The 12,885-nt window shown below is 43.2% G+C and overlaps 1 protein-coding gene across 7 annotated transcripts in view; it reads right to left on the minus strand.

The window, feature by feature from the left end:
• Positions 1-12,885, minus strand: part of NME5 (NME/NM23 family member 5) — a 388,198-nt gene that overhangs the window by 335,629 nt on the left and 39,684 nt on the right. For 3 of the 7 annotated variants that reach the window (XM_077266011.1, XM_077266015.1, XM_077266010.1), the window contains one exon: positions 4,944-5,117. In XM_077266011.1, coding sequence (XP_077122126.1) covers positions 4,944-5,117 — 174 coding nt within the window. The remainder of the gene's footprint in view (positions 1-4,943; positions 5,118-12,885) is intronic. The other 4 variants (XM_077266014.1, XM_077266012.1, XM_077266013.1 and 1 more) reach the window with 2 other exon arrangements.

A 12,885-nucleotide genomic window follows, 5' to 3' on the forward strand; every position in this document is an offset into this window, starting at 1 on the left:
TTTTGTGGTCACTTACAGACCGGGGTCCAAAAACACTAAGGCGGATGCTCTGTCCAGGTGTTTTCCGGGGGGAGCACCTCGGGAGGATCCAGTACCCATCCTCCAAAAGGGTGTTGTGGTTTCGGCTCTCACTACCGAGGTTGAGGCTGAGATTGCCGAGGCTCAGGAGGAGGTACCATCTGAGCTTCCCGTCAACAAATCTTTTGTACCGCTTCATCTCCGCCTAAAGGTTTTGGCGGAGCATCATGATGCTGTCCTGGCTGGTCACCCAGGGGTTAGAGGTACCTTGGAGTTGGTGTCACGTCGGTTTTGGTGGCCCAAGATCCGACAGGACGTGGTCTCATACGTGTCAGCTTGTACCACGTGCGCTAGGGCTAAGACGCCTCGCTCCCGTCCTGTTGGCACACTACTTCCTCTTGAGGTACCTAGTAAGCCATGGATGGAAATCTCCATGGATTTCATCACTGATTTGCCCTCATCAGCTGGAAACACGGTCATCTTGGTGATTGTTGATCGGTTTTCTAAAATGTCGCACTTTGTGTCTTTGCCTTCGTTGCCTAACGCTAAGACTCTGGCTCAAGTATTTGTGCAGGAGGTGGTCAGACTTCATGGGGTTCCGTCTGACATCGTGTCTGATAGGGGGTCTCAGTTTCTGGCAAAATTTTGGAGAGTGTTTTGCTCACGGCTGGGAATCAAGTTATCTCATTCTTCGGCGTTTCATCCTCAGTCAAATGGTCAGACTGAGCGTATGAACCAAAATTTGGAACAGTCCATACGCTGCTTTGTCTCTGATAACAAGGAGGAGTGGTCTACCTTTCTTCCTTTGGCTGAGTTTGCCATAAATAATCACCGCCAGGAGTTGTCTGGGGAGTCTCCGTTTTTTTGTGTTTACGGGCTACATCCTCAATTCTGTACCTTGAGTCAGAGGGGCTCTTCAGGCGTTCCGGAGGAGGACCAGTTAGGAACACAATTGTCATCAGTCTGGAGGAGAGTTAAACAGCGCCTGTTGAGTGTGGGTGCTAGGTACAAACGTGTGGCTGACAGTAGGCGTGTGCCAGGTCCGGACCTGAGTGTGGATGACTGGGTGTGGTTATCCACAAAAAACATGAGACTCAAAATACCGTCCCTTAAATTGGGTCCACGGTTTATTGGTCCATTTAGGGTCACCGCCGTCATTAACCCAGTTGAGTACCGATTGGAGCTCCCTACGGTGTATAAGATACACGTGTTCCACAGGTCTCTTCTAAAGAAGGTGGTGGGTTCTGTGGACGCGGCGCCTATGCCACCTCCAGTCTTGGTGGATGGTAATTTGGAGTTTGAAGTCTCCAAGGTGGTTGACTCTCGTGTAGTGCGTCGCACTTTACAGTACTTGGTACACTGGCGTAGTTATGGGCCTGAGGAGAGGTCCTGGGTACCAGCCTCGGACGTTCATCCTGACCGGCTGGTCAGGTTGTTTCACCGCCGTCATCCGGACAAGCCGGGTTCTATAAGCCGTGAGGGCCCTGGGGTCCCTCGTAGAAGGCGGGGTACTGTCATGTCGGACGCTGTTCAGACCAGGTCGTCCGACAGACAGCGGTAATTCCACTTTTGACCACTATTTGGCATCTGCTAGGTTTTATCTAGCTGTTCCGGGGTTAATTTACCTAATCCTCGGATTGGAAGCTGGGCCATTCCCATTGCCTTTAAATAGTTCTCCTGATCATTGGGCGTCGCCGATTATAGCTTCTGTCTTGTGCGTTGTTATCTCGGTCTGGAGAGGAGAGCTGGTGGTTGGAGATTCGTTGCTGGTGGTGTATTTTCCTTTGTCTTATTTACTCCTTCCTATATTTGTGTTTATTTTGCCCTGCACATTTATAGTGTATTCCTGAGTGTCTGCGGCGTGGTGTATATTTTCCTTTATCCTTGTCTGTGCTCACTGTGGGTATTGGAGTATTACCTCTTCACTGGGTGGTGGGCGGAGGTTTCAGCCTAGGGCTGAGCTCAGGAGACAGGGTGAGGTTCGAGGCCTGGACATGCACACCATCAGTGTAAACTCCAGGTAGAGGGTCAGTCAGGATTTCCCTAGTCTGAGGGAAATTGCAGGGGCCCGGGTTATTAGCTCTCGCTCACCTAGTCTCTCCCTGACACAAGGTGAGTCATTGGATGTGATATATATTGATTTTTCCACAGCGTTTGATACCGTGCCACACAAGAGGTTGGTACACAAAATGAGAATGCTGGGTCTGGGGGAAAATGTGTGTAAATGGTAAGTAACTGGCTTAGTGATAGAAAGCAGAGGGTGGTTACAAATGGTATATTCTCTAATTGGGTCGCTGTGACCAGTTGGGTACCGCAGGTGTCGGTGTTGGGACCTACTCTCTTCAACATATTTATTAACGATCTGGTAGATGGCTTACACAGTAAAATATCGAGATTTGCAGATGATACAAAACTATGTAAAGCAGTCAATACAAGAGAAGATAGTATTCTGCTACAGATGGATCTGGATAAGTTGGAAACTTGGGCCGAAAGGTGGCAGATGCGGTTTAACAATAAATGTAAGGTTATACACATTGGAAGAAGGAATCAATATCATCATTACACACTGAATGGAAAACCACTGGGGAAATCTGACATGGAGAAGGACTTGGGGATCCCAGTTAATGATAAACTTATCTGGAGCAGCCAGTGCCAGGCGTTGGCTGCCAAGAAATCAGGATCATGGGGTGCATTAAAAGAGGTCTGGATACACATGATGAGAGCATTATACTGCCTCTGTACAAATCCCTGGTTAGACCGCACATGGAGTACGGTGTACAGTTTTGGGCACCGATGCTCAGGAAGGATATAATGGAACTAGAGCGAGTACAAAGGAGGACAACAAAATTAATAAAGGGGATGGGGGAATTACAATACCCAGAGAGATTAGCAAAATTAGGATTACTGTATTTAGTCTAGAAAAAAGACGACTGAGGAGTGATCTAATAGCCATGTGACAATACAAATATCTATCTGAGGATCTGTTTATACAAGGAAGGTGAGGGTCACAAGGGGGCATTCTCTGCATCTGGAGAGAAGGATTTTCCACCAAGATAAAAGAGGATTCTTTACTGTTAGGGCAGTGAGAATCCGGAATTCCTTGCCTGAGGAAGTGGTGATGGCGAACTCAGTCGAGGGGTTCAAGAGAGGCCTGGATGTCTTCCTGGAGCGTAACAATATTGTATCTTACAGTTATTAGGATCTTTAGAAGGACGTAGGTCTGGGGATTTATTCTGACGGAATATAGAGTGAACTGGATGGACAAATGTCTTTTTTCGGCCTTGCTAGCTATGTTACTATGTAATTTTGCATTCCAAAATTTATATGGTGCCCCTTCCATTCTGAGCCCTGCTGTGTGCCCAACAAGTAGCTTTCCACTACATATCGAGTATTGGTGTACTCAGGCGAAATCACACAACAAATTTTATGGTGCATTTTCTCCTGTTTCCCTTGTGAAAATGAAAAATGTGGGGCTAAATTAACATTTATGTGGTAAAAAGTAAAACTTTCATTTTTTCCTTCCACATTCCATTACTTCCTGTAAAGCATCTGAAGGGTTAATAAACTTCTTTAATGTGGTTTTGAGCACATTGAGGGGTGCAGTTTTTAGAATGGTTTCAAGTTTTTGTATTTTCTGTCATATAAGTACTCAAAGTCACTTCAAATATAATGTGGTCCGTAAAAAAATGGTTTTGTATATTTTGCTGTAAATGTGAGAAATCGGTCAACTTTTAACTCTTCTAATTTCCTAACAATAAAAAATAATCTTCAAAAATTGTGGTGATGTAAAGTAGACATGTGGGAAAAGTTATTTATTAACTATTTTGTGCGACATAACTCTCTTGTTTAAGGGCAAAAATATTAAACGTTGCTAAATTTTCCTGATATTTTCAGAAATAAACGCAAGTCATATCAAACAAATTCTACTACTATCATGAAGTACAATATGTCACGAAAAAACGCTCTCAGAATCAGTGGGATACATTGAGTCGTTCCAGAGTTACCTCATAAAGTGACAGAATTTTAAAAAAATTGGCCTGATCACAAAGGCGATACCGGGCTCTGGACATTGATTAATGATTGCAACCAATCTAGAATAGATAACCAAGATAGGCAAGGGCGCAGTCCTTCAAGTTAACTAATTTCTTCTCTGACCATGACAAGAAGCCATAGCATTAAAAATGTGTAATCATCTATATATAATTGTCTAAGGGTTTTTCTGTCTGTCTGTCTTGGAAATCCCACGTCTCTGATTGGTCGAGGCTGCCTGGGCCTCGACCAATCAGCGACGGGCACAGTATCGACGTAGATGTCATAATGGTTGCCATGGCGACGATGATGTCATAAAGGTTGCATCGACCAATCAGCGACGGGCACAGTCTGCCGCGAATTCTGGAATCATCATTGTCCATATACTATGGGGACATGCATATTCTAGAATACCCGATGCGTTAGAATCGGGCCACAATCTAGTCTATATATATAATTGTCTAAGGGTTTTTCTGTCTGTCATGGAAATCCCACGTCTCTGATTGGTCGAGGCCGCTAGGCCTCGACCAATCAGCAACGGGCACAGTATCGACGTAGAAATCCCGCATCTCTGATTGGTCGAGGCCGCCAGGCCTCGACTAGTCAGCGACAGGCACAGTATCGACGTAGATGTCATAATGGTTGCCATGGCGACGATGATGTCATAAAGGTTGCCTCGACCAATCAGCGACGGGCACAGTCTGCCACGAATTCTGGAATCATCATTGTCCATATACTACGGGGACATGCATATTCTAGAATACCCGATGCGTTAGAATCGGGCCACAATCTAGTAACTTATATTCATGTACTTTACACTTATAAGGCTTATCTGCTAGGACAAGCTAAAAATATGGTCTTGTGACAATCAACACAGACTGTTTTTTAAACATTACCTGAACAATTTGGAATCCACTACGGAGAATTATGTCCTCAATTTCTTCTGCTTTATGAAGAACGTCTGGTTTGATAAGTGCTAAGGTTCTTTCAACTTGAATCCTAAGAGAAGCCATGGACTGTTCTTTGATCTCTGTATGGTTTTCGCTCATTTTTCCTCTGCTGAAAATATTCTAAATTTAATAACCATAAAAAATACATTTGCCATATGCATTCTCTATATATTAGGATAGTAGTATATTTTTGAACATCTATAAAACCTAAGAAAGAAAAAAAATTAACATATATCCTGTATGTAAGTAAAAAGCAAAAGTGCATATAAATAACAGAGTACTTAGCGAATACTGGTTTTGACTAAAAAAGCATAAAAAACATCCCACTATCAACAAGGTGAACCCAATTGAGATGGTTCTAGTATTAAAACCTTACCATGTGTCAAAAAAATGACCTCAATGTGAATAAGGGCCGAGCAGGACCAGGGCCCGACTATGGACACCCAGTCATGCGGAGCTAAATAAACTTACTGCCCAGCTCGAAGAAATGGAGGCCACACCCATGCTTGCAGTGAGAGCCAGAACCTAAAGGCTATGTGCACACGTTGTGGGTTTGACGCTGCGGATCTGCAGCTGTTTTCCAAGGGTTGTACAGTATCATGTAATCGTATGGAAAACAAAGTCCACAGTGCACATGCTGCAGAAAAAAAGCGTGGAAACGCAGCGGTTTATATTCCGCAGCATGTCAATTCTTTGTGCGGATTCCGCAGCGGTTTACACCTGCTCCTCAACAGGAATCCGCAGGTGTAAAACCGCAGGTGGAATCTGCACAAAAACCGCGTAAATCCGCAGAAAATCCGCAGTGCGGTTTACCTGCAGATTTTGCAAAAACAGTGCGGAAAAATCGGCACACCAATCCGCAACGTGTGCACATAGCCAAAGAGCATAAGTTGGTGTACATGCAACGAGTAGGCGCATGTTCACACTGGCCATTATACAGACAAAACATAAAAAAGAAACAAAATGAACGTATACCCTAATCTAAGTAAAAAGCAAAAGTGTATATAAATAACATATTGTACTACCCACAAACACTAAATAGTACCTATCAGTGTGACACAAAGGTTGTACAAAGCACAATGGCGAAAGGCCCTTTTAAGCTAACAGTCAACAGGCTGAAGGTTCTTTTAGACATTTGCGATTTTCAGTCCGATCTCAGATTGCGATGTATGGACTGGTCGTGCGTCTCCCAACCTGAGCTTGACCGCTTCATATATTTTTATGAGGATATCACACTTGGGTCAGGAGACACGTGGCCATGCATTGTAATCTGGGATTGAACTGATGATCACAGATGTCTGAAAGACCCTTTAGCAGTCTTGTTTTTAGCACAACAACATAGCTGTTAACAAGAAGTAATCAATTTAGATGCATTTCCCTATAATCTTATACAGCCGCACACTAATTGCATGCTTTCTACTTAATTTGATCTAATTCTTAGATATTTATTGCCAAAAAAAACCACACATGGAGTAATGTTACCATTACTTGTTATTATAGAGAGTCCTCTGAGATCTGTGACTATCTGTGATTTACTAGTCCTGTTAGTACATGAAAATTGTAGTTACATGTCAACCAATTGATGTTTTGATTAGATAACGTTTTGGCTTCCTACGTCGATAGAAATGTTGCAGTAGGTGGGGTTTACAAGTGGAGAATATGTACCACAAACTGCTGAAAAACATCTTTTAACCCCTTTCTTTTGGAGCCAATATTCACATTTTGCACTTTTTTTTCCTCTCCTTTTTCCAAGAGCCATAACTTTTTTTATTTATCCTTTAAAATAGCCGTACGAGAGCCTGTTTTTTCTGCAGTGAGTTATAGCTTGAATTATATCATACACTTTAGGCCTCATTCACGTTCTTGAAATAAGTTTGTGTTTTTCTCGGATAGAACATATACCCATTGTATTCTATGAAGCTGTTTGCATGTTTGGTGCGCAACACAAAACAGATACATGACATCCATGTGCAAACTGTGTACACGATTAACATTGTAACGGATGGGAGAAGCTTTGTAGTTTATTTATCAGTGAAAATCCCTGATAGTAAAAACTGACACCCTCAACAAACACTGATGAAGCTTGGATCCAAAACATCGACGATAATCGTACCATTTGTTTGTGTACAACAAAAATCCCATATATCTAAATGAAGACTTAAAATATAATAAAGTATAAAATGGGGAAAAAAATCCTAAGGTGAGTGAAATTCTGAAAAAATGGAATTCCGCCATTGTCTTTTGGGGTTTAGTTTTTACTGCATTCACTGTGTGGCAATATGATTCTCCAGGTCAGTACAATTACAGGGATACCATACTTACAGCTTTTTTTCTTTATTCTACTGGTTTTAAATCAGAACTTTCTATTAGGCCTCCTTCACAAGTCGTGGTTAGGCTTGAGCGAAACGGATCGGTCAATTTCATAAGTCGCCGACTTTCGGCAAAGTCGGGTTTCGTGAAACCCGAGCCGATCCCAGTGTGTGATCAGCCATGCGGTCGGCGATCTTCGCGCCAAAGTCGCGTTTTGTGTGATGCTTTAACCGCCATTTTTTTCAGCCAATGAAGGAGTGTGGGCAGCGTGCTGACATAGGTCTCGTTATGGTTTCTGCGGCGTCACAGGGGGTGGGGGTGTAAACGCCATCTTACCATTTTGGATGTAGCGATTTACACAGTCCGAGGAGAGAGAGAGAGAGAGAGAGAGAGAGAGAGAGAGAGAGAGAAAAAATTACTCCCCATTGACTTGCATTGGGTTTCGTGTTTCGGTCGGACCCCCCGACTTTTCACAATAATCGGCCGATTTCACACGATCCGACTTTTGAGAAAGTCGGGTTTCACGAAACCCGACTCGATCCTAAAAAAGTAAAAGTCGCTCAACCCTAGTCGTGGTGATTCCTATACAGGAAAAAACAGTACTGGCAAGATCCGTGGTCTGTGTCCATGTGCCATCCGTGTGTAAATATGTGACATCCATGTATACATTTGCTGTCCGTGTTTCACATCCAAGTGCCATCCGTGTGGAACGTACCGGCGCCTGGGAAAAGCAGCACAGTTCGCTCTGATCCCAGGTGCTGGCCAACTGCTGAAGGCAGCTCTCACTGAGACCAGGAGACAATGATGTGAGCTGTATTCAGCAGCAGCTGCATAACTCCTGTGTAAAATAATTAAATAAAAGAAATGGCAGGGCCTCCAGTGCACTTTTCATAACCAGTCGAGGGAAAGGCCACGGCTGAGAACTGATGTTAATAATGATGATGATGGTTCCCATGCTCTTAATAACAGCTCACAGCTGTTTGCTTAGCCTTTCCTGGTGAATTTATGGGGAGACCCCAGTACAAAAGTGGCATAGGGTCCCCCTATAAATTCAAACCAGCAAAGGCTAAACAGACAGCTGTGAATTGATATTAATAACCTGGTATGGGGTCAGAGATATTTCATCCCCCAGGCTACCAACATTGGCCCTCAGCCGCACCAGAAACGGTGCATCCATAATATGCGCTAACTCTGGCTCTTAACCTCACTCTTTCCACTTGCCCTATGGCGATGGCAAGTGGAGTAATAGGGATGGGGGTTGATGTCACCTTTGTGTTGTCAGGAGACATTAAGCCCAGGGGTTAGTAATGGAGAGGCGTCTATAATATGCCCCCATTACTAACACCATAATAAGTTTGTAAATAAACACACAACAAGAATAAAGTCCTTAATTTGAAATAATACAAAACAGCCTATTTTACAGTTTTATTTAAAATAGCTAACACAGTTATACTCACTTTACGCCCAATCCATTGAAGCTTGTCACCTGTAAAAAATAAAAAATAATAAACAACCATATCCCTCACTTTTCCCCGTCATGAAGATAATCCTCCGATGCCCTTGTCTCCTGTAAAAAAACAAAAATAATAAACAACCATATCCCTCACCTGCCCGATGTGATAAGCCATACTGTCCCACGGCATAATCCATTCTCTGCGATATCTGGTTTTCAACCTGAACAGTGCCATGATATGACTGTCCAGGCTGAAAATCATATGAGACAATGAGGTGCTGCGAGCGCAGCTTCAGTGACTACCTTCTATATTTTTTTGTTCCCCTAGATGACCTGAGCCTGAGATCATTTGCATTGTAGTAAATAGTATTGCTGTCATGGTAACCCATTGGTACCCTGTGATTGTATCATGAAGATGAGAAGCAATGGGTGCCCCGAACACAGCAGTTAGACACATGACTGTCGCTGTCAGTGCTTGAAAGCTAGCTGGCAGGTGTCGTCTGTATAACACATCTGGGATCCATCCTATATGGAGTGAGAGCAACCATACACAACCCACCAATGTATGGTGTGACGTACATATACATCCCGTGTTAGGAAAGGATTACCTGATATGCAGTTCCATACTCCTGTTCTCAAAAACCAGCTGATGCAATATACCTCACTTCACTTTTTTCCTTGTTAGGCTATTTTTACATGGGTTGAATTTCACAGCAAATCCAACTTTAAGGCCTCCTTCACAAGCCCATGTTTCCAATACATGTATAATCCGTTTTTACACAGACCCTGTATCTGTGCAAACAACACAGAAACATGTCCTTTTTTTGTGGCAACACGGATGACAAAAGAAAATAAAAGTCTATGGGACAGTGAAAAACACGTGCATCAGTTTGCAATCTGTGTGTTGTCCATGTTTAACATGGCAAAGCATAGGAGAAGCTCTGTAATTTCTTTATCCTTACCGGAAAAAACACAGATGACACACAGATGGTAAAAACGGACACACGGATGAGTGCCGGGACTTGATGAGTGAACTCACCAGTGTGACCCCGACCTTACAATGATACCTTGGTTGATGAAATCCATCTTGTGGTTGTTATTTAATCTTTATTTTCAGTTTTGAGTTAATGATATGCTCATGCTCCGGGGAGGCCTGTGTGGGGGGGGGGGGTCTTCATGTGGTGCTCTAATTAGGTATTCATCTGTATGGCTTCTGTCAGGTTACTGATCCCTCATTGAGCTGCCCACTAGTTAAAATAATGAATATTATATATACTCATACTAAAAAAAAAACAGCCGCCGCACCTGTGCTGAAGCATAATCGCATGTGTACTACGTTAATAATTATTATGGTTGAGGTTATCCTGATATAAAAAACAAAATCCATTTGAAAATAATGCCGCTATCGGTATATACATGTGATCCAATAGCTGCTACTGCGTAGGCTGCACCATCTTAGAGAAGCATTTTTTTTTCTTTTTCTAGCAAGATGGTGCCGCTGGCGCATGTGCAGTAGCAGCTATCGGATCACCTCTTTATACACTGATAGCTGCTACTGCGCAGGCTCAGCCGGTGCCATTTTCAAATGGATTTTTTTTTTTAATATCAGGATAACCCCAACCACATTAATTATTAACACATTAAACATGCGATTATGCTGCAGCGCAGGTGCCAGGGCTGGCACCCTGCAAAAGGTTTTTTTTTTTAGTATGTATGTATAATATCCATTATGTTAACTAGGGGGCAGTGACCTGTCCGAAGCCATACAGATAAATACCTAAAATACCTAATCAGAGCACCACATGCAGAACCCCCCCTCCTCCAGGCCACAACGGAGCACGAGCATATCATTAACTCAACACTGAAAATAAAGATTAAACAACAACCACAAGGCAGATTTCATCAACCAAGGTATCATTGTAATCAGTCTAACGACACCAACCTGACACTGTTTGAAGGTTACTGAGCAGAATCCTGCTGAAAGATTCCCTTTAAGCACAGTCACGAATGTAAGAGGTCTCGCCTTTATGACAACACTTTTATCACCCAGTTTCCTCAGAGCATATTCTGTCTTCCTTACGAAAATAAACTCCACATGTAATTGAGGAGTAAGAACTGGTATATTAAATCCCATTCAATCCGTTGAAGCTGTCACAGCTCCTGTAGTTCCATTTCTTGTTGAGGTCATGTATCCACTCTGGTCTTCTTTTTAGTTGGTGGCGTTGGACATAAGTGGCGTCCGAAACCTGCTGTGCATGCCTCAAAGGTTTGCTGGATTTGTCTGTATGCATCCCCTGTTGTGGAGTCCTGGACGGTGTGTGAGAACACCAGTCCCCTGCAGCTCCCTGAGCTGAGTAGTATCAGACTTTTGATTCCTCACAAATTTTATATATATATATATATATATATATATATATACACTCACTGGCCACTTTATTAGGTACACCTGTCCAACTTCTTGTTAACACTTAATTTCTAATCAGCCAATCACATGGCGGCAACTCAGTGCATTTAGGCATGTAGACATGGTCAAGACAATCTCCTGCAGTTCAAACCGAGCATCAGTATGGGGAAGAAAGGTGATTTGAGTGCCTTTGAACGTGGCATGGTTGTTGGTGCCAGAAGGGCTGGTCTGAGTATTTCAGAAACTGCTGATCTACTGGGATTTTCACGCACAACCATCTCTAGGGTTTACAGAGAATGGTCCGAAAAAGAAAAAAAATCCAGTGAGCGGCAGTTCTGTGGGCGGAAATGCCTTGTTGATGCCAGAGGTCAGAGGAGAATGGGCAGACTGGTTCGAGCTGATAGAAAGGCAACAGTGACTCAAATCGCCACCCGTTACAACCAAGGTAGGCCTAAGAGCATCTCTGAACGCACAGTGCGTCGAACTTTGAGGCAGATGGGCTACAGCAGCAGAAGACCACACCGGGTACCACTCCTTTCAGCTAAGAACAGGAAACTGAGGCTACAATTTGTACAAGCTCATCGAAATTGGACAGTAGAAGATTGGAAAAACGTTGCTTGGTCTGATGAGTCTCGATTTCTGCTGCGACATTCGGATGGTAGGGTCAGAATTTGGCGTAAACAACATGAAAGCATGGATCCATCCTGCCTTGTATGGAGCATCTTTGGGATGTGCAGCCGACAAATCTGCGGCAACTGTGTGATGCCATCATGTCAATATGGACCAAAATCTCTGAGGAATGCTTCCAGCACCTTGTTGAATCTATGCCACGAAGAATTGAGGCAGTTCTGAAGGCAAAAGGGGGTCCAACCCGTTACTAGCATGGTGTACCTAATAAAGTGGCCGGTGAGTGTATATATATATATATATATATATATATATATATATATATATATATATATATATATATATATATATATATATAACAAAAAAGAAAGACAGGGGGGCGGCACCACTGCCAACATGCAGACAAGATGCAGACCACTGATAACCACCTGGACCAGTAGAAGCGCTGGCATAGCGTGAAACGGCCGTCGTTCTGACCTGCTCGCACTAACTCCTTTCCTCACTCTCCCGGCCATGGGCTCTTTTTAATGAAGACTCAATAAAGCTAAGGATTTTTCAGATCAGTGAGTGCTTCTCTTTTTTCTATTGTACAAATATATATATATATATATATATATACTAGACTGTGGCCCGATTCTAATGCATCGGGTATTCTAGAATATGCATGTCCCCGTAGTATATGGACAATGATGATTCCAGAATTCACGGCAGACTGTGCCCGTCGCTGATTGGTCGAGGCAACCTTTATGACATCATCGTCGCCATGGCAACCATTATGACATCTACGTCGATACTGTGCCCGTCGCTGATTGGTCGAGGCGAATTCACGGCAGACTGTGCCCGTCACTGATTGGTCGAGGCAACCTTTATGACATCATCGTCGCCATGCTGTGCCCGTCTCTGATTGGTCGAGGCCTGGCGGCCTCGACCAATCAGAGACGCGGGATTTCCAGGACAGACAGACAGACAGACAGACAGACAGACAGAAAGACAGACAGACAGACAGACAGACAGACAGAAAAACCCTTAGACAATTATATATATAGATATATATATATATATATATATATATACACACTGCTTAAAAAAATAAA

Source organism: Ranitomeya variabilis, chromosome 5 (genome assembly GCF_051348905.1).
Source record: "Ranitomeya variabilis isolate aRanVar5 chromosome 5, aRanVar5.hap1, whole genome shotgun sequence".
NCBI lineage: Eukaryota > Metazoa > Chordata > Amphibia > Anura > Dendrobatidae > Ranitomeya > Ranitomeya variabilis.